At 36.6% G+C, this 22,930-nt stretch overlaps 1 protein-coding gene across 1 annotated transcript in view; it reads left to right on the top strand.

Moving 5' to 3' along the window:
* The window catches only part of CFTR (CF transmembrane conductance regulator), an 86,057-nt gene that overhangs the window by 45,421 nt on the left and 17,706 nt on the right, over positions 1-22,930 (top strand). The window contains exons 14-21 of the mRNA XM_080579309.1: positions 308-1,040; positions 2,735-2,863; positions 5,221-5,258; positions 6,408-6,661; positions 7,760-7,839; positions 12,775-12,925; positions 14,049-14,276; positions 15,775-15,875. Of these exons, the coding sequence (XP_080435435.1) occupies positions 308-1,040; positions 2,735-2,863; positions 5,221-5,258; positions 6,408-6,661; positions 7,760-7,839; positions 12,775-12,925; positions 14,049-14,276; positions 15,775-15,875 (1,714 nt within the window). The remainder of the gene's footprint in view (positions 1-307; positions 1,041-2,734; positions 2,864-5,220; positions 5,259-6,407; positions 6,662-7,759; positions 7,840-12,774; positions 12,926-14,048; positions 14,277-15,774; positions 15,876-22,930) is intronic.

Below are 22,930 nucleotides of genomic sequence, written 5' to 3'. Positions count from 1 at the left end.
CTGCCAACAAAAATTTGAAGTTTTGAAACTGAGCTAATAGATCTAAGTTACCCTAAGATGAAAAAAAAATATATTTCATTTTCATGTTGAACTCTGCTTTTTCCCCTTTTTTTTGGCTTCTGCATCAAAGTGCTCACCCTTCACACATCTCACTCTTACCACCTCCTCTGTAATTTGAGGAAGCACCCAAGACCATTCATACTGGGAGGGAGGGATGGATTGAAAATGGAAGGGATAAAAGCAATGTCTAATCATGAAGAGAAAAATATAATTTTTTAACACTTTTCTTTTTTTTTTTTTTTAACAGCTGTGTGTGCAAACTGATGGCAAATAAAACTAGGATCTTAGTTACTTCAAAACTGGAACATTTGAAGACTGCTGACAAAATATTGATCTTACATGAGGGAAGCTGCTATTTCTATGGAACTTTTTCTGAACTTCAGGGTCAACGGCCAGACTTCAGCTCAGAGCTGATGGGATTTGATTCTTTTGATCAATTCAGTGCAGAGAGAAGAAATTCAATTATAACAGAGACTCTCCGACGATTTTCCATTGAAGGAGAAGGCATGGGACCACGAAATGAAGTAAAAAAGCAATCTTTTAAACAAACATCAGATTTTAATGACAAAAGGAAGAACTCCATAATTATTAACCCACTTAATGCAGGCAGGAAGTTCTCGATAATGCAGAAGAATGGGACACAGGTCAACGGGATGGAAGATGGCCACAACGACCCACTAGAAAGGAGGATCTCACTGGTACCTGACTTGGAACAGGGAGACCTGGGTCTGCCTCGGACTAACATGTTAAACACCGACCATATGCTGCAAGCTCGGAGGAGGCAATCTGTGTTAAACCTGATGACAGGATCCTCTGTGAACCAGGGACCACACTTTTCCAAAAAGGGGAGTACAACATTTCGGAAAATGTCCATGGTGCCTCAGACAAACCTGTCTTCTGAGATAGACATGTACACCAGGCGCTTGTCTCGAGACAGCATCTTGGACATAACTGATGAAATTAATGAAGAGGATTTGAAGGTGTGTGTTGATTTACATTTACCTTTTTTTTTTTTTATATAGTGATGATTTTGTGCAATATATTCCTCATATCTTTTTTTGCCTGACTGTATGAATCCCAATGCAGTATTTCTCTGTGGAATACCTTTTAGAAGTATCTTTTTTTTTTTTTTTTTAACTCAAATACCATATTGAAATACTTGAAATCTTCAAAATTTTATTTTGTCTTTTTTTTTTTTTTTAATAGTTCTTGAATACTGTCTGTAGGGGCTTTAAGTAAAGAATATTTGATTCTCATAGACTTAAATCTCACCTTTGGATCATTTACACTACAATTTGAAACTGTAACATGGAAGAATGTTATTTTAAAACATTTATGTACAATTGACATTTTAAATGTCAAAAGCCATGAAAAAAATATATATGTTTGAAGTATTAGCCCAGTTTTTAAAACTAGAATTTGATCAAATTTGACAAGTTTGTCAGACTGCTTAGCTCATGTTCTGATACGGGTAATGAATAGAGAAGTAAACTGTTTTTTACTCTGTTTTTATGAATCACAGAATCACAAAATTGTAGGGGTTGGAAGGGACCTCGAAAGACCATCGGGTCCATCCCCCCTGCCAAAGCAGGTTCCTTAGAGCAGAATGAACATTCTGGAAAATACGCAATTAATCTTGCATTTTACAACAGTAACTGGATGAATATTCATTTTTCTTATAGTTATCAATTTTACATGATAAACTACTTTCCTTTCTAAAATTCCCCCCACTGCCCCCCAATTTATTTTAAAAAAACAACAGTTGATTTTCACAGGATAGGAAATTTTTCTAAAGTAGTTTCCTGTGTGGAAAAGAGTCTAGAAAAAACTTGTAAATTCATAATTTGCTGAAGCACTGCCCATCTTTTCTTTTGCTTTATCGGTCTCCACAGAATGAAGTACCTGAAATTATTTATGAATGTATTCTAACAGCACATTAATAATCTATGTTTCAAAATACATTGAAAGAAAATAGCTATTGATTAACTATTACTTGACTTCTAGAAATGCTGGACAAATCTTGGTTGTATCTTTCAGTGCTGTCTGAAAATTTCAAATTATCTGCAAACTGTGTTGTTATAGCAAAGATGATTCAATCAGTCAGTACCTTCCTCTCTAGCCATTATCATCCAATTTGAATCATAGATGGTTCAAACAGAATGGTTTATGTTGGAAGGGACCTTAAAGACCACCCAGTTCCAATCCCCTCCCACCTGACCAGGTTGCCCAAAGCCCCATCCAACCTGGCCTTGAACACCTCCAGGGATGGGGCATCCACAGCTTCTCTGGGCAAGTGTTCCAGTGCCTCAGCACCTTCATAGTAAAGAATTTCTTCCTTATATCTAACCTAAACCCACCCTCTTGTACTATCCCTGTTCTACTGTCACTGCACTCACTGATAAAGAGTCCTTCCCCATCTTGCCTGTAGGGCCCCCTCTAGGTACTGGAAGGCCACCATAAGATATCCCTGGAGTCTTCTCTTCTCTAGGCTAAGTAATCTCAACTCTCTCAGCCTGTAGCCTGAATGCTACAGCTCAATTATTTGGAGTCAGTCAGCAGAGGGAATGACAGCAGTCGTGAGTTAGCAGTAAGAATGATGGCATTCATGTGTCAGTATTTCTCATATGTGGATACTATTATAATTCTAAATACAATCTTATCAATTCTTTGCCAGGAATGCTTTAGTGATGATGCTGAAAGTATGGGTACTGTTACCACATGGAATACTTATTTCAGATACATTACCACCCACAAAAGCTTGGTTTTTGTACTAATTTTGTGTGTGGCTATCTTCGTACTTGAGGTAAGAAAATTTCCTGCTGTCATTTTACTACGATGTTTGTTCAAATTATGTTGTTTGCAATAGAAATATAAAGGGATAAATCAATTTGCTCATGTATGCATTACTTTGTGGCAACTGCTGTTAAAACGATGTTTTTGGATATCATTTTTCTGCTGTTTAGTTGAGCATTGCTCACCAGAGATAGTGATTAGTACATGGTAACAGAAGACCCATCAATTGAAATAACTTGCTGAGTGGTACCATAAATAAGACTTGTTGTCCTGAGCAGGTCTCTTGTCCACATGTGAATAATCTTCCATTTTCCATTAAAAGATATCTTTGCAGATCCCTGGGAGGTTAATAACAATAAGTACTAGAAAACTGTCAAAGAACACATACATAAATCCTGGAGAATTGCTTTCCAAAATGAGTTATTAGCTTTTCTCCTAGTGAAAGAAGGGTGGGGAGTGAGAATGCCTGTGATGGCATTTAAAGATGGATGAGATGTTCCTGCAGTGTGCAGAGAAGACTTTTTCCAAGTACAGTGGAAAGCACTGTCAGGACACATGTTGAAGAACTTCTGCCTGATCATATGCCTGATCGTGCAAGGCTATTTTCCATGTAATGGAAGTTTCCTGCTTTTTGTGTTGTCTCAATTTAAGAAAGACTTTTAACATATCTACATAATTTTATAGTGTCCTATTTTATGATTAATATCCTAAATTAAGTTTTTTGTTGTTTGTTTGTTTTCCTGAGGGATGGTACAAGTTTAAGAGAAAAGACTGTGAGATTAATGGGATTGCATTCATAGGCCAATTTATAAAATATAATACCATATTCTCTTGACATATTTCAACATAGATTGGAAGAAGAATCCACTAGGAACATAGGACTAGTTTCTGGCTGATTGTGTCAGTGCAGGGTTTTTAACAATTCTCAGTTGGCATTCAAACTTCTACTATCATCATAACTGGAGAACATGATATTCTGACTTTACACGAAAGTTGTGTTCTGGATGACTATATTATTCTTCTGGACCAGAAATAGAGCCTGGAGCTTGAGTCTAGTTTAAGATCCCAAATTTTTAAACCATCTCCAAATGCAAGATTGAGCATTTTAATGTATAGCTGTTCTTATCACATCAGCTTTATTTTCATGGTAGTGGAAAATGGCAGTATAAAGCTACATCAGCAAAGCTAAATGTGAGTTGCAGGGGTAAAGGAAATTTTAACTTTAAGGTACATCAGGTTTATGTTCTATATTTGGTGCACATTTCCAATATCAATTACAGATTTTTGCTTTGAAACTAGACTAAAACCTTTTAAAATAATTTAAAAGCCTCACCTTCTCATTGAAGAACAAATCTGATGACAAAAAATGTATCCATCTAAGTTAAACTCCACAGCGTGACTATTGCTTAAGTAAAAGCAATGTTTAAATTCAGGCTATCATGGTCTTACTCTTTAGTTATTTACTATAAGACCTGCAAAAGTTAATAGTTCCCAAGCTGAAGATGTTAATTATGTGCTGAGGTATTATCATAACACATTCCTGTACCAGTACCATAAAATATATGGTAAGAGGATCCTGGAAACTACATTTAGACTCCTAGAAAAGAAATCATAGGGAGAAAAAGAGCCAGACTGATATGTGGTGGCCTAGATGAAGATTTCCACTGGCTTGGTGGACAGACAAGAAAATGTGTTATAAAAGAAACTTCTGTTGGGCACTGAAGCATCTCACAATAAAAAAAGTTGAATTTCACATTAAAAAACAACAACAACAACAAACACAACCAACCACCCGACCAACAAACAAACAAAAAAAATCACTAAAACAGTTTATGTGTAGAATTATGTAAAACTAGCAATCAAACAAGATCAGACAAATAGATTTATCAGACTTAGGTATCAGCTGGCAAGAACAGCAATACAAGAGCAGAAATGCTAAAGGTTTGATGTTCGTATTTGAATAGCTGCTTTTGAATATATTGGGAAAGAGACGTGCTCTTTTGGGGCTATCAAGAAACATTAGTCTTAAAAACTTAAAATATGTTAAAGTTTACACTGAATGTTCCTTGTCATTAGGAATGCATTAGCAAGCCTTTGGTAATAGTATGGTAAAAAACAATAAGGGAATATTTAGGCACTTGAGAGCCAGATTGTCATACAAGTCTAAATGTACCTTGCTGATGGGATGCGCTAAATGGTTTCTGTGGAGGGAGGAGCAGATCTGACAAGGTTTTTGCTTCAGGGAAGTTTGATTTCCAGCCGTTTCTAATCCTCTCTCTACAAACAATTGTAATGTTAGTGAAAAAAGATAAGTGAGGAGAACATAATGTGACAAGACAAAAAATTGACTGTTTTCTCTCATTACAGGTGGTTGCTTCTCTTGTTATGTTATTGTATTTTCAAATGTGAGTAGTTATGATTGTTTAATGAGGGAATGGGGACTCCTTTACATTGCTTTTCACTGTAAATAATAAATTCTGCCAGAGGTCCATGTGGATAGGCACTAGCTTATATTTAATAAAGTGGTTCTTAAATGGGTGATCAAAATACCTTATGTAGACATTATCTTAAGCTGGTACTTCATTAAGTGCTAACAATTAAATGGTTTGTGCCTTATTACTAGATATGTGGTGATGCACACAAAACAATTCCTGAGTCAGCTCACTCTAGAGATGTGTGGACTTGACATTCCTGAACACGTTGTGGCTCATCACTGTCTTTCACTGGTGCAATATGGGATATTTGCTTAGGAATATTTGAAGTGAACTGTTTCTACGAGACCCTATTCATATAATTTCTTCTGCTCAATTATGAAAATTCCCAAAAGTTGCAGGGTCAAGCAGATGAAGGTTAAAACATGTTGAGCAACAGTATGGCTTTTCCTGGATTAATGATTTTGATCCATATTTTAGTCCTGCAGCACTAAGTCTGTATGTTTGAGCATAGGAAGCATATGGTGATTGAGGTCTGATTTGAGGGGGAATTTTTGCTGATGTCCCCTTAGAGTAAGTCACTAAGGTATTTGATTTTTATTATTTCATAATAATTCACCTTTATCAGCACTTAAGCTATTTTTTTTCTGGTTAACAGAAGTTCTGTGAATGATTAAACGGGCAATAAATAGATTTAGAGTCAGTATATTTTCACAGTGGTTTGGAGAAAACTATTGGAGGATTCATAGTTACAGACCTATGGCTTAATTTTTATCTTTGTAAAAACACTTAATTGCACAACAACAACTAGTTTTAGAAAGTATTACAAATGCACCAGCATCACCAAAGATGTCTGAGGAGAAGAATATGGCAAATATTGCCTTGGCACCTGAACACACACACAGTAACTTTGCCTTGTTGGCGCTTGAGGTAGATCAGGATTTATATTTTATATATACATGACATTATTAAAAATTATGGGAAAAGCATATAGCTAATCATTAAAATAATTAAAAAACTTTTTAAACAAATGTTTAAAAACATTGCCGTTTATTAGAGAAAATAAAAGAAAGAAACTTGCAATTTCTGGCAATACATTTATTTCTTATTTCCATCACACAGCACAGCTGAAAAAGTAAATACAACACAACCAGAAAACACTACCAGTGACAATCCCCCTGTGATCATCACCAACACTAGCAGATACTACATGATTTATATTTATGCGGGAGTTGCAGACAGCTTTCTGGCCATGGGAGTCATCAGAGGCTTGCCCCTTGTGCATACACTTATAACAGTGTCTAAAACTCTTCATCAGAAGATGGTGCATGCAGTTCTCCATGCACCTATGTCAGCATTCAACTCTTTGAAAGCAGGTAACTAGGATGGGAACTGATTGACTCATGTATGGGTTTTATTTTAATTAAACAGTTTTTATTCTGTTAAAGGATACTGTTGCTTTCCATTTATATTGTCAGTCAAGCTGAATGGTAAAAGTTTGCTACATAAAGTAATTTGTGAATCTTATAATGAGCTTTGGTTGCACTTTAAGTATGGCATATTTCAGTTGTCAGTTCTCATTCTGAAATATCACCTTCTAAGTTGGAGTATAAAGAGAAAGTGCACTGTTAAAACTCTTAGACAATAAAACCAGAAGAGGTTCTAATGAATAGCCTTTGTTTAAAACTGTGATAGAAAAGATATAGTCAGCTATGTGGTGAGTGACAAGGAGTCAGAAGTGGATGATAAATAGTGCTGTATTTCATGAGTAGTCCTACTAAAATGTCATAAAACATCAGTTAGTGTGAATAATGGTATTCATATTCAAATTTGTCTCTGGAGTTGATACAGAGTTCATTATATAACTGGTGCAACAAGTTCTGTCTGCTGCTGTACGTGAAATTCCTTTCCCATACTAGTATGCACTTACTGGTGCATACTAGATTAAAGGGAGCATTGGTAAATGGCAATGTAACACAGGGTTTCTTCTTCATTTTCCCATTATATTCTTAATTCTGTTGTTATTTGGTGATTAACACAATAATTCTGCTCAGAAACTAAGATAATGGTGTACAAATTCATACAAATGCTGATATGCAGATTATCTGTGCCTCAGCAAAGTCTGCTGCATAGGAGGTACAGACCTTATGCCTTGTGTCTGTTTCTGTCCTGTTTAATTTTGTTTCTTTGTTCTTATTACATTTTTTTCTGGAGTTTTTCTGATGTTTGAAGAATTGAAACAGACGTTATGAAACCAAATTCATCCATGATGTAGCTCTATTAATCTGTAATGAAATTGTTTGTACTAGAATATAAATCTTGTATTTACCCTTAGTATTTTTTATTCAGAAAACAACAATAACACTTTCTTTTTTTTTTTTGATTAAGGTAATAAATGTAGGATTTTTAAGGAGTGTTAAAAATGTGTTATTTATTTTTTACTTTTATTTTTATTTTTTTTTCTTAATGCATAGGTGGTATACTTAACAGATTCTCAAAAGATACGGCGATACTAGATGATTTACTTCCACTTACAGTATTTGACCTCATTCAGGTTTGTAGAACAAAAGTTCTAGATTTTGCTCTTATAGCACTGTAAAGTTTCAGTTGTAAATCATGGAAAAGAAATATTAATTATTATTTTAATAACGATGTGATATATCATTTAATCATATTAATAAGAACTAATGACCAGAATCAAATCCCATCACTCTCTTTCAGTCTGTACTTCTGTTTACATAGCTGCTTACCTTGTTAGTCAACTTCATTGCTTCTTTTTTTGAGTTCTTGCCCATTGTCTACCTCCACTGTTTGTGCAAACCACTTGTAAGTACTCAGGTTCAGAAACATTTTTGCCTTGCAGTTCTCTTCACTACAAGTACTCCTGCTGCTGTCCACATTCAGCTCCAAAAGGCATTCCTTGGTTTCTTTCAGTTATCTTTATTCAAGATTAATATTTTTAATGCAGTTCCTTTGATTGCATCCAGTCATTTTCATGATATTATCCTCTTAGTCTCTTCTGTTCCCAGTTAGGTAGCATCAAAATTAATTTACCTGTTGTCTTGTTTGAATGTATTTTCATTTTTTCTGTTCTCTTATCTTCTGTTGAAACTCTTCTTGGCCTGCTTTATTTGGAAGTTTCACCCATGATAATATGTTTTCAACTCTCAGTTGGGCAGTTCTGATTTTCCTTTTCCCTTCTTTGTTTTATTGTTCTTTTCTCTTTTCTCTTTTTTCCTCTTTTATTTCCTTTTTTTCTTTAATTGTTTTTCCTTTTTTACCATTTTCTTTTTTTTCCCTTTTTCACTATTTTCCTTTTTTTTTTTTTTCCCTTTTTCCTTCTTCCTTTGTCTCTGTGATTTAAGCCAAGTCTGCAAGGCATGAGCTAGATGTGTGTGATGAAAGAGAGCTTCAGGAGGAGGAATTCTTTGGAAGAATTTTATGTCTTAAGAGTTGTAGAACTGCAGACTTTCAGACTTTGTCTCTTTTTTTTTGATGGAAACACTTGTTTCCAGCATAATTCATGGGAAACTCCATGCATTGTAGGATCTTGATGAGTTTTGAATGACCTTCCAAATCATTCACTCTGAAGAGAACACTGATGAAATACAGAGAGAAATTCCAGTGTTTTTCAAGGAGGCTGCCTTTGTTTGCTCCTAATCCTGCCTATTCTGAGACTCTGTGGCCCTATATGGATCCCAGAACCCCTCAGTAGCACTAATGCTACAACACCAGCTTTTTCTCAAATAGAGCTAGCTCCTGGAACATTTTAAAAATAAAATGAAAATTATCCATGGCACTTCTGTTCTTCTCTACATTTATGTAGGAAATATGCAAGTCAGGTTTATTTGTCACAAACACTGTGCTGCACAGTCTGCTTGACTCCATCTGTGAGTTTGCTCTGATTTGCAGTCCTTACCAACATGATGATCTGTTCAAAACCAAGTCCCTTTCCCTATATCTTCATTAGTAATTGATAAATTTGCCTTGTGACTTTAGAGAGGACAGTGCAGCTCCACCTTAAGAGGTTCAAGAAAACTACAGCACTACTTTGTGCCCACCTGAAGTCATGAAGCTTTGCTGAATCAGTATACATGGACACTGAGAACTTCTCTGAGTTGTTGATGTCATCTTCAGTGCAATCAGGATTCACTGCTGTCTTTTCTGCTGTGGCTTTTTTGTTTCTGATGTTTTGGATCTGCCATGGAGGAGATATTCCAAACCAATTTTTGTTAGTCTGTCTCTGTGTCAAACCATGTACAAGAAGCTGACTAGTTTGTCAGGTTTCAATGATAAGGAAAGTCCCTAGATTTGGCTTTTCTGTTCTGATGCCTTTCAGAAGCTAACCTATAGTCTAAGGTCTCATAGGTATACCTCAGTCTCCTAAGTCTCAACTGCAGAGGTTCTTGGACATGCACCATAAGCCACTCTGTCTTCCCCCACTCTTCTGGAGAAGATCATTGAACCTACCCACTGTCTTGAACACTTTTTACTAGTCATCCCCTATAAAACATTTCTGTTAGACCTCTGTAGATTCAGACTTGTTTGGCAGCTTCTGACTTCCAGGGACGCTGCAATAAACAATGTCAGATTAATCTGAAAGATACAGAGAAGTTACATGTACGACTTTCTCTTTATATGCTGATTATCACAGTCACAGGATGGTTGATGTTGGAGGGGACCTATGGACCTAGGGCCTGGGACCTCTCCAATCCTTCTGCTCAAAGCAGGGTCAACTGCAGCCATACTGGATTTTGGATATCCACATGGGTGAAGACTCCACGGCTTCTCAGAGTGACTTGTTCCAGTGTTTGACCATCCCATAGTAAAAAAGTTTTTATGTTTAAGTGGAATTTTGTAAATTTTGACTTGTGCCCATTGCCTCTTGTCTTTTCAGTGGGTGACACTGAGAAAAGTCCATCTCTGTCTTCTCTACTCCACTCCAAATACCTGATGACATTTAAATATACATAAATTATAAAAATATTTTTTATAAATAGAGATTAAATACCATTACGTATTTATACAAACTGCTAAAATCCCTCTGAGCTTTCTCTACTTGAAGTTAAACAATCCCAAGTCTCTCAGTCTGTCCTCATATGTGAGATATTCCAGTCCTCTATCACCTTCATGATCTTTCACTGGACTCAATACAGTATGTCTGTATGTCTCATACTGGAGAGCCCACTCCAGTTACTGTCTCACCAGTGCTGAAGAGAAGGGGGAGATCACTTTCCTTGACTTTCAGGCAATGTGGCCTTCTTTGCTGCAGGGATGCATTGCTGGCTCATGGTCAGCAGGACCCACAGAACCTTCTGTGAAAAGTCGGTCTCCGACCTGTACTGTGGCTTGTGGTTATTCCTTCCCAGGTGCAGAGATCTACAGGAAAAAAAAGACTTCTAAGTCTATTGGGATGCCCAAATCCAAGTCTGACGGAGATGGAAAGTTGCTGTCCGCTAGCCTTCAGTTTATGGTTGCCTAAGTTTGTCATTGGGATATGCAAATGAATTCTGAGCTTTTCCCAAGAATTTGGCACAAAATTTTAGAGCTGGTTCTCATTCCCTCTTCTATGAGAATGAGATGACTCACATGACTCTCATATTTAAGGACACTGCTTCCTTCTTTGTTGCAGCAGTGGATGTCATGATACATTTTTTTCTTAGGACTTTTGTGGGCATTAGACATATCCTCCTTTTACGGATGATGGTTCTTCATCCAGGATAAATGAGGCCCCAGGATTTCTCTTCAGTCACTGAGATACACCCAGCTATGCAAAAAGGAAGAAAACCTACTAATTTTACATCAATTGCAAGAGAGAGCATGTGTGATGTGATGTTTTCTCTGACAGCCATCTGGCCTGCTTCCATACATTTTGAGTATGAGTTATAGCCAGCTAATGACTGCAGTAGCATTGCAACCAGCTTAAACATCTATCTGTCTTCTACCAGTGCAGGTAGAAGACAGGAGGGGTCTTCTTACAAGGGGGTCATAATTTTTTGGAAATCCTTCATATGAGATGCTGTTAGCACACATTGGTATTCCCTAGGGTTTAAATATATATATATATATATATCTCATATAATATATATATTTCATATATATATAATATATATAAAATAAGTTTTGAGACTCACTCAGAAAATCATAGTGAACTCACTGGGCATTTATAGCTATGGTCTTGACTGTGTTTCCCCTAAATTAATAAACCACCATTGGTTAACCAGTTTGGCTGCTGCAGTCGTTGCCACTCTGGATGCTGGCTGAGTTGCTGTCTCTACCACCAGCTGTGACTTCCAAAATGATGACACAGAGGAAGCACTGGAACATGTCTCCTGGTCTGGCCTCCATTCCAGTCCTGAAAGCTCAACCTCTGTGTATCTGCTTGAGCAGGGGTTGAAGCAAGTAGGCTCCAGAGGTCCCTGCCAATCTCAGCCATGCTGTGGTTCTGTGAGCTGGTCAGTTACAGTGATGTTTCAATGTGATATTCATCTTTGTCAAAATTGTCCATTTGCAGTTGTTTTCAGATGATAAGCTTGCAGATTGAAGTAGTTGTTTAGTGTGAAAGGTAACACTCTTATATAAAGCAGACTTTTGCTATTCTGCATACATGGATGTATCTGTTTTTCACCAATTCAGGTATAAGACAGAAACAGCCCTAGTGCTTAAGATGTTTCCAGAGTAAAGACCAAGACCTGATTTAGCTAATTTACCTGATTTAGAGCTACTGAGGATGAGGTCTTAGGAGAATGGTAGTACTTTCTGGTGGGTTAAATAGATTAACTCTGGAATGATTTTTTTTTTTCTGTTTGAGTCTTCTGTCTCCTTAAAACATGTTTGTTTGTTTGTTTTCCCTTCTAAGTAATACCACAAGTTCTCTTACGACTTATCTCCTGTCTTCTGATCAGAATGACTATAATCACTAGTTTCATATGTAGGTTACAGTCCCTGGAACAGGTGCTGATGTACTATTTCCCATTTTTTCTAATCCTCAGAAAAAATGATTGTCCCAGAATCTGCAGGAGAATGGGTCTCAGTTTCTGACAATCTAGCACACCTAGCCTAGGAAAGACAGGGACAGCTTCAGTAGGCCTGGGAGGTGGCTGCAGATACAGCAACTATCATTCTTACAATTTTAACTGGAGAGTGAGTGCATAGGTTTTTTTTTTTTTTTTTTTGTTTTGTTTTGTTTTGTTTTGTGTGTGAGTGTGGCTTCATAATTTAGAAGTTTGCAATACTGGCTGTACTACAGAAAACATTTCTTCTGTGTATTAGAAAAGATGACAGCCATTCCTCTAGGTCATAGATCTGGTCTCAGTTATTCTTGATCTTTTCACAGAGGCTTGTTCTCAGCCGCAAGTCGTACTTAGGTTAGCATTTTGTGGTTCTCAAAACAATACACAGTTGCCATGGGAAGGAGATTCATCATCAATCTCTAGTCTGTCAAATGACAAGTTTACTATATCAATAGTATTTTTCTTTCATTCTACAGTTAATACTGATTGTGATTGGCGCTATAACAGTAGTCTCAATATTACAACCCTACATCTTCCTGGCATCAGTGCCTGTGATAGCAACCTTTGTTGTGTTAAGGGCATACTTCATCCACACTTCTCAGCAGCTGAAACAACTGGAATCTGAAGGTATGAGCAGCAAAATTGGTAGACTCCTAAATCTGCAACAAATCAATTGAGAAGTGATTCACCCTTTCACCTCTTCTTTGCCTTTTCTCTTGTAAGATGCTATTGTCTCTGCGAGTAGAACACATATCTCCTTAAAAGCACTGCTGTTACTGATCCAGCCAATACCGAGTGCTCTGCTGCCAAAGAGCGATGGAGAAGACCTATTTAAAGCTGGGCTTTATCACCACTGCAGCTGAAAACAAATAAAGTCCTGACATACAGTTTTTTGATAGTAAACTTAATGTGAAAAAATGTGGTCAGGCTTTTTATGTGCGCCAAGAGTTTCTTTCTTTATAAGAAAAAAATTCAATGTCTGTATATTTCTTTTATGGCTGCATATAATTCTTATTTCTGAATAAGTTATTTGACTAAATTTCTTCCTCTCCCCCTACTATGAGACTAACATGTGCCCAATAAAATGGAAAAAATGATTCTGAAGTGTGGGTTTGCAGATCAGGACTGTGGTCTGGCTTTACAGAAAACTGGCAGATCCTCAGTTAGTTATTTGTGAATCTTAAACACTGATGATCATCTTCACTTTTACTCATGCATAACTCAGAAGCTCCTCAGATATAAATTTAAATTTGTTTAATGTTCACAGAGATCCAGCACTGTCTCACCACTTTAAACAGATCATGCAAAATCTGCTTAAAGTTACCACCGTGTCAGTAGAGTGGAATCCAGGGCACTAAAGTACTCTAGCTGCGCTAAGCAAACAACAACAAACGGCACAACCTTTACGTGACGGAGTTTGCAGAACTGTAGGAATTCATTTTGGCTGGGGAGAAGCCTTCTTTCCCTTGTGACATCTTACAGCAGACCAGGAGTTTCCCCAAGTAACATGCCAAATATGAGGAATTAGAAGACGCATTCAGTGTCTTCCTGGCTTGCCAGTGAATGGAACTTCAACCCATTCCCACAGATGCTGTTGTTGTATATCCTGTGCTAGGATTACTTAATATAAATTAAACCAATGACAATAGTTACACTGCTGAGAGTTAAAGCACAGGGCTGTGTATTTTTGTTACATCAAAGGTATTTTCTTACGAGTGTTTATGATGTTTCTTATTTAAACACTTTACAGCTCGGAGTCCAATATTCACACATCTTGTTACAAGCTTAAAAGGACTATGGACGCTGAGAGCCTTTGGGCGGCAGCCGTACTTTGAAACCTTATTTCACAAAGCTCTGAACCTACACACAGCAAACTGGTTCCTCTACCTGTCAACACTGCGTTGGTTCCAGATGAGGATAGAAATGATTTTTGTTGTCTTTTTCAGTGCTGTGGCGTTCATCTCTATCATAACTACAGGTACAGTTAACTTTACTGGAATACTGAAATGCAAGTCTTGCTTCTGCTCAACAGCTCAGCTGTAGACACTTCTGATGGAAATACATCATTGTATATTCCAGCATACATTGGACTCACTGATTTAAGTATGTCAGAAAACGGAAAATATGATTTACTTAAAATAGAAATTAAACAATATTGTGTGCAATCTGCTGTTGCAGAAGACTCATAGAAAGGATTAGTTTGCAAATAATATCTGAGGGGCCAGAACTTTCTTTTCTTGACTATGATTGCTATAAAAGTAGTCTTGTGGCTTCTAAACCACATTAATGTAACCACATGAGTGTACCGAAATGTTTGGATGGTGATTACCATGTGTATAGCTTGAAGTTTTTCAGTAAATCAAGGTTAATATTCCTCTCATTTTGCAAATGGCTGAGTAAGACATGGTAAGTTTTAATGATCTCTTAAAACCGCATCAATAGCAGAAGTACTCATTCAGTTTTCTAATTCCCACCCACTGACTTTTTTCCTGATGTGAAGTTTTGCAAATTCCATTCAAAATACCCATCAAAATGAGATAAGACAAAAGAGAAAGGCTGTATACCTTACTGTCTTGCTCGTATCTGAAATGCTGTCTGTGGCTGGGCCAGGTGAAGCCAGTCTTTGGCAAGCAGAGTAGGAGCTGAGAATTCCCAATGTGTCGGAACAGTTCAGTTTTGTAGAAAAACTCGGCAGGTTTAGCTACAAATAAATTTTAGTACAATTTTTAATTCAGTATGCTTTCATTATGTACGTTTTTTGTTGTTGTTGCTGTTGTTGTTTTTAAATCTTCATTCTCTGGCAGTATACTCCTTTTCCCCAGTTTTACACGGAACTTTTTGTTCAGGATCTGGATATAGTTTCACTGCTATGACAGCTGATGAACAAGGAGTTGCTGATTTTGTGAATGAGGTTTTTTATTCTAACAACATCCAAATGTAATTTGATCATATTTCAGTGTTGAGAAGGAATTATATAAAAGTGCACATTTCATCCAATATTGTATAGCGTATGAAATATTATCCTCTGTTTACTGTACTGGGAGCTCTCATGACTTTTGGAAGGGAAAAGAAAAAAACACATACTTTCTATATGAAAATATGCATCTACAATACTTTTGTTACCTAGGAGACTTTTAATTCCTCTAAAATTCATAGGGAAACAATATTTCATCTCCCCTTTTAGTTTTTTATTTTGAAGACCTAGTAGTTTTTTTTTTAATTTGTTCCTGTTTTTATTTGGAAAACTGACATATTTTTTTCTTCATTTTTTTCAGGAGTTTGATGACTAAACTGTGAATCTTTTTGTATAATCAACAAACCCATGTTTTCTGCATCAAATAAAAGAGAGAATTTGAATATGTATTTTAAGATGTTATATGTATCTTATGTATTGTATATGGTATATCCATATTAATTTTCTGATCTCTATTAGCTTTTTATTTGCATATATATTGAATATATGTTTCTCTCTGTAGGTGATGGACCAGGCCGAGTTGGCATTATTCTTACTTTAGCCATGAACATCATGGGAACCTTGCAGTGGGCAGTAAACTCAAGCATAGATGTGGATAGCTTGGTAAGCATAAATTGTGCTGTGCTGTGCTCTGTTTGTGTTGAGAAATTGCCTTATTTTGTTGATTGTGGATGTTCACTGAGTTATTATCAGACTTGTATGTCAATCAAATGTGTCAGGGAAATTCTCCTTATACCTTTTGCAGCTACCTACTGGCTTTGGCAAAGCACAAGCCAAGTTTTTCTATGATCAGAAATGCTCCTGGACTAGAAGAGAGAACAGCAAATACTTGCATTTAAGGATTCAGATTGCATATGTAGCAGTGATGGGAAAACTTCGGAAAGACTTGGCATTTTGTTATGGTTATATATCTAACCAAACCTTACTTGGTCCACTTAAGTGCTTTGCACAGCAGATCATAATGAATGTGTTTAAGTTCCTTTCATGCAAAATCAATAGTGATATACATTTTTCCTAGACTTCCTTTATGGTCTTTTTCTGGTTTTGTTTAAAATAACCTATGAAACAAGGCTTTGGAGTTGTTCTTGTTTATCTCTTTAATTTGTGTATTTAGTTCATTAGTTAGGATTGACTTTTAAGGCAGAATATTTCACATGGTCAATTCATCATCACTTATTTGTTGAGATGTGAGAGGCAGACAGGAAACTCATAAAAGAATACATTTGTTCCTGCAGTTTTCATCATGCATGAGCTTAAATGTATGAAAGTTTCGTATGTTATTTTTGAATTTAATAGTTACACTTCAGGCATTCTAGGGTTCATTTTGGACAGAAGAATTCTTCCAACAAAATTCAGAAGTCATATAAACTGTAATTACATCTATTAAAAATTGTGAGAAAAAAAATATCTCCCACATCCAGTCATACCCCCTCTGAATCCTAAATTAGCTTCTCAAGCCAACCATTTTGGCACTGGGAAACAAATAGCTTTTACAGCAGATCTTGGAGACCATTAGATCCTGATTAGCTGAAATGAGTTGTTTAAAAAAGAAACGGGGCAGACAGTGACAGTGAGGGAATATTTGCTAGTTCAGCATTTCTTTAAATAAGTGATTCAACTACCCTCATCCTGAAGGAAATCCTTAAGAGCGCTAAAACTGGGAATTAACCACTTACAACATCTAATCTCTTGTTTACGTGTATGATTAGTGATAGTCCAGAAAGCTGACTGCCATTCAGGGACACATTTTTTCCCTATCCACCAATTGTTTTAAGATGATTCTTCCTTGGGTTGTTAGAACAGCCTGTCTTGAAGGGCAAGCAATTTGTGCAAGAGTTTGTTTGCCATAACTGCAAGAGGAGCTGAACTGCAGCTCTGTGACCAATACAAAGTAAAACATGCCATTGGTAAGGCGTGATGGTGACAGTAACATTCAGACAACTCTCTTGTATAGTATTTTAGCCCCATAAGGCATAACGTTATCATTTGAAATACAACAATCTGTATGAGAATTATGTTTAGTTATTATACTGGTTAATGCAAACTGATGGCATTTCACACAAGAGCAACTGAAAATCTTACTGTAGGATTCGGAGGGTGCTGGACACACTAGTGTTTTAATAAAGAAAAACATCTCCTTTTCTAAAACATGCTGATGCTAAAGTGTCATCCATTAATAGCAATATAAAAGTAAATTAATTCCCTTTCCCCAGCAAAAGAAAGTTGCAATTTGCCTTAGGAGTTTGTGAGTTCTTTTCCCTATATTAAGACAAACCAGAGTGCTGGAGCACTGGTTCTATTAATGACAGTCTCCTAAGTTGCCTCAGTTTATAGACAGATGCTCTGGACTTGTTTTGGCACCACCCCCATCCCATGGATGTTTAAGTATCCCAGGTGCCAGGCTGATAGATATTCCTGTTTTTCCTGACATTCAAAAGCTGCTTTTGTGTTTGAGGAAATAAGAACAGCTTCATGGTTTTGAGGTAATACTTCTTCACTGGGTGATGCAGATATATGATTTTCTACACTTTATATTGTCTACATTTCAAACTCCCCCCCTTTAAAGTCTTTTACAGTCATTTGGTTAAAGCCTGGCGTAGTGCTCTGTTTTGGTTATATTTCTCCCAGGGGGTACTCCAAAGCCCCCCACAGGACCTGATTGGCAAGAATTGACATATCTCCTTGTGCCTCCAGTTACACATATGCACACGCTGCTCTCAATGACATTACTCCTGCCATTCCTTGAGCAGCTGTGACATCCATGCTTACCAGCCGGCACACGAGTGTGCCTGAGTACTCACAGTTGTAGGTGGTGTCTTCGGTTGTCATATAAGCTGGTGTTTTCTGCAAGGGGTTGAAACCCATCGCTGATGACACAGCTGCTGCAATTAGTGCATAACATTAACCTCGTGCTGATTTTTTCTTTTACAAAATATGCAAGATATGGGACATTTGAGAAATAAGTGCAGACAAAAGGATAAGAGGGTAGGAGAATAGGTAAACAGGATCGTGTGAAGAAGGAAAAAAATGTACTAGAAGAAATACTGGCCAAAGAGACTGGTAGGTGGCAAATTTGACTTAATTTCATGCAGCCTCCTTCTAGGGCTTTCTGTGATGCTGGCATACATTTTCAAGCAATGCGAGTTTCTAGATTCTGGATTTTTGTTTTACATGCACAGATATACTCTTCTTTGAAGTGATTTCTGTTGAACTTTATTTGGCTCTAGCTGAAAAATCCCCATTGTCTTTTAATACCCCATAATGGTTTCGGCATTTTGTTCTCTCAACTCCTGATACTTTATCTGCTCGTTTTCTCCTTTTTTTTTTTTTTTAAACATATGTTGGTCACTCTGACAACTATCCATTGTTTCATTTAAAGCTACCAGTTAGGCTAGATTTATCTCCTCACTTTGATCATTTCTACTAAAACCCCTTTAGCTGGTTTTCACTTTTTTTCTTATCCCAACAGGCAGTCTCGTTATATATATTATATATAATTTTTTTTTTCTCCATAAGGAAATAAAAAACAACTTTTTCATTAAATGATGCTTTCACAGATAAGCATTGGCTAGTCCCAGTGGAATGTTAATGCTTATAGCCTCCTCTTTCACTGATGTGTATCCTGCAATAACAGCACTAAAACTGGGAAGGACAATTCCTTTTATCAGGGAACAAGAAGTTGCCATGCTTTCACTGTTGCCAAGATCACTCATGTAAGAAGATATAAAAAGAATCCCCAAAAGAGATATTAAAAACACATTTGCTAAACTTCATAGTGCCCCATCCTGTACACCACGATGTTGAAGAATTATAGTGCATGGTACAGAAGTGAACCAAAGAAAAAAATAGGATTGTGAAAAATAATGTTGCTTTTACAGCTGGTTTTCATGCTTTTATTTTTCCATGCTATTTCTCTTTGAACCTGTTTAATTGGTAATTTTTAACTAGGAAATGATCACAATATTCATTTTACTATGGTCATCAGAAAACCTGAGAATACTGTTAGTCTAGTAAAACTTTAAAAATTAAATACTTGACTGTATAATCTGCATGAGAGTGACAGTTCTCAAAATGAAGGGTTGGTCATCTCGAAGGGCACAGAATCAATAAGAATCTGTGAGAACATTTTCTTTTCTGTCTGCAAAGCAATATGAGAAAGAGTAAAAATATCATCAGAAGTTTGAACTAAGTATTTCAATTTTGCAGTTTGGAAGAGGATTATATGACCTGTAAGTGCAGCCAAAACATAACAGTAAAATATAAGAAACCTTAGTAATAACATATGGTCTGTCTGCACCGACCCAGTTTTCACAGTGACTAACTGCGCATTTTTTATTTGTTTGTTTGTTTTTCACAACTTGAGCCATTGGACATTTTGTGGATGGCCTGTTTTTGAGGGGATGGTGTGTGCTACACTGTTGTTAAACACTGTGCCTATCTGGTTTGGAGAAAGTAACTACTCTTTCTAGCAGAAGAATATAAGGCCTTATGAAATTAATAGTATTAGATTACTTGTAAAAGAATTACTTCTTCCACATTCTGGAAACATAGGTTACATAATTATATTATGAATTCTCATCCAACGTTAAGAAGAGTTTAAGTGATATTAATGAGAAAATTAGAATTTGTAATGTTATTTGTAATGTTATTAAAATTTCAGTAAAATACAATTAGGCAAGGCTTAAAATAGTGTATTATGCTCTAGACATTTTTAGCTGAAAGTAGTAAATATACTCTTTTATTCTAAAGCATTAGTTGGAGAATGTGAATATAGCAGGTAAATTGCTGATAGGAATAATGGATAAGAAACTTGCTGTCATCTACATTCTACCTGTCATTATGAATGACAGAAGATATCTACCAGTGGAAGGAAGAATGGATATCATTGTAAAATGTTGCTGACACTTATGCTGAATTCTGCCCAGATCTAAATCATAATGCAAATTACAGAATCGGGAAAGCATCCTTCTGAATTGATTTAAAGTATTAAGTTGTCTAAAATACCCTCAAGTGTGAAGTGATTGATAAATCTGTCAGGGGAACTTCGAAATAGAGATTAAACTTTCTGTTATAAGATAAGGCTTGTTGGCCAGATGTCTTACTAGCAGATTTTAGCTATTGTTTAGTAGTAGGATCTTCGGGGCACTGACAGAAGTTCATTGCTCTTGACAAAGCCAGGAAAGAAGATGCAGTATTTCTGAAGCTGTGATATTTCTAAAAATATAAGATTTCTGGTTAAAAAAAAAAAAAAGTACTATATAACATCAACTAAAATAAATGCACGGTGTTCGTTGTGGGGGTTTACTAAATACAGTCAGACAGGAAAACAATCATCAGTCTCGTCCAAGGTCCTTCTGTTTGTATCACCAAAATGAGATGACATTCAACTGTCAACATGATGATTACCATGCCTTTCCATCTTGCACGCTAGTTGAGATGGAAATTGTGATCAATAGGCTTGGGTGTTAGCATGCCTTTCAAAACTTCTGTCACAGTTTTGTTTCAAGGTGATGAGAGATGTAAGCAATTTTCCTAATAGTTCCTGGTATTATTTATATTTGCTTCCAAATTGAAAATCCACCTAACAATATTTCAATCTGGATCGAAGAGCAGGAAGGAATGATAATACATCAAGTAGCATGAGTTTACAGAGGGAATACAAAAACATTTTAATAAGGTCAAAGATGTACAAAGGGATTTCCATAATGTCTTTAAAGAGAGAGATCTGGGAGTACAGATTAGAGAACAAATGCTAATAATAAGGCCCAAATAGTCCTGGATGCAGTACCAATGTGTGTATATATTTACTTACTTATTTTGTTAAAGACTTAATGACCAATAAGAATTGACACTGTCTTATAGCTTAATCTTGCTTTCAAAAGTAAAATTTTGGCAAAATAAAGACTGTAGTTAATTAAGTTAGGTGAACTAAAGTGCATAGGAACCTGGTTGTAGAAGAAACTCATGTCTTCTTGAAGTGAGGGGTTGGAATTTGTTTCCTGTATATCATGGGAATAGCAGTAGGAAATTACGGAGACTCTAAAACCACTGGGATTAGCAACATTCTCTGGAAGCATATTGGTAACGACAGTCTCCACAGAACCAAAACAAGCTATGCATTGGAGATCAACAAGCATAAAGAGAAGCACAACTTGACAAAATCAGAGTTAGATTTGCAAATGGCCCAAGCTTTAGATAAATATTTGGTCTCAGTTTTCAGTAATGACAGTGTTTAATATTGGGAGTCGGAATTGGAGTGGAAGGTAGGAATGGGATTTATAATCTCTGAACGGGAAATTACATGCAAAAAAACCAACAACACCAAAAACAAACAAACAAAAAAACCCAGCCTAGTTGTAGTTGCATAATGCAAGTAAGCACCTAAGGTATAATCCTGGTCTCCCTAAATTTCCTGTGCAGTCAGTGGAGAGTTACATACATCACCAGTGAGTTGGTCCATCTAAAAGTGGAGTCTTTAACTAAACGTGATTGGGCTCTGCAGTTGGGCATTTCAGTTAAACCTGTAAAACTGGGCTGGAATAATGCAGATCAACGCACCCAGACTGGGTGGCACTGGACCCAGTTCAGAGTTCACCGCAGAGTTCAGAAAGGACTGTCTGAGAAGCTGGAGATCTAGTAACTGCCGCTTCAGATGAACCCACCAGCCCGGCAGTGGTGGCACATGACAGAATAACAAACGGTACTTTCAGTTGAGAAGGAGAGATTAGAAGTCACTGATGCCACCATCAGTTTGTTAGTCCAATGGCAGGATCTTCAGAAACTAGTTTGAAGAAGTAAGCAAAGATGTAGTGCTTACAGAGGGAATAAACTCAAGTTTGCTGAAATTAGGTTGTGTCAGACTAACCTGATAACTGTGTTTGATGATTTATTTTCCAGACAAAAGTAATGCAGTAGATCTGATCTGATCTGTCTTCTGGAAAGCATTGGCTCTAGCTCTGTTTCAGAAATTATGTAAATGAAGGGAGATCAGGATTATTACAAAACTGTAAACTAGTTAATGAATTGGATAGAAAGGAAATGGCATTAAGCAGTAAGTATTAAGCTGTAGACAGGCTACTCAACAAAGATTAGGTTTGTGACTGAGCTAGTTTTAATCTTTTTTTTCTAATGCTCTCAACAAAGGAAAAAAAAAATTGTGTTGAAGAAATCTGCCAAAGGCACAAAGCTGAAGGGCAGTGTCAGCACAAAGAACACTGAGAGTTAAAAGGTATTAGGTGACCTCAGATGACAAATATGAAACAGATTTCAGTAAACAAAGTGCAAAGGCTTAACTTAGAGACTGCTAAGAATAACCTCTCTTGTAAGTAAGGATCTCTTCAGTTAGAAATGCCTGAGGTGGAGGAAAGCTTGGCCGACCACTGCTTGATCAAAGGATGACTGTAAGATGTGATTGTGAAGTAAAGAATATGTGTTGAGATATGGTTAATATAGGTAGGAAAGTATCAATGCATCTGTACCACGTCCCTGTAAACATCATTCAGAATGCTGTATATGTTCCGATCAGACAGGAAAGATTAATTTCAAGTGGGATGTCTGGAGAAAGAGAACGTATGTTAAGAAAGAGGCTTAAACCTGGATTTTCTTTAGTCCTGGAGAATAAAGGGTGACTCGATCTGAGATGGCCCTCCACAAATAGG

This window comes from Anser brachyrhynchus (assembly GCF_964034855.1).
Source record: "Anser brachyrhynchus genome assembly, chromosome: 1".
Lineage (NCBI taxonomy): Eukaryota > Metazoa > Chordata > Aves > Anseriformes > Anatidae > Anser > Anser brachyrhynchus.
This window is presented reverse-complemented; position numbering and strand designations above follow the sequence as displayed.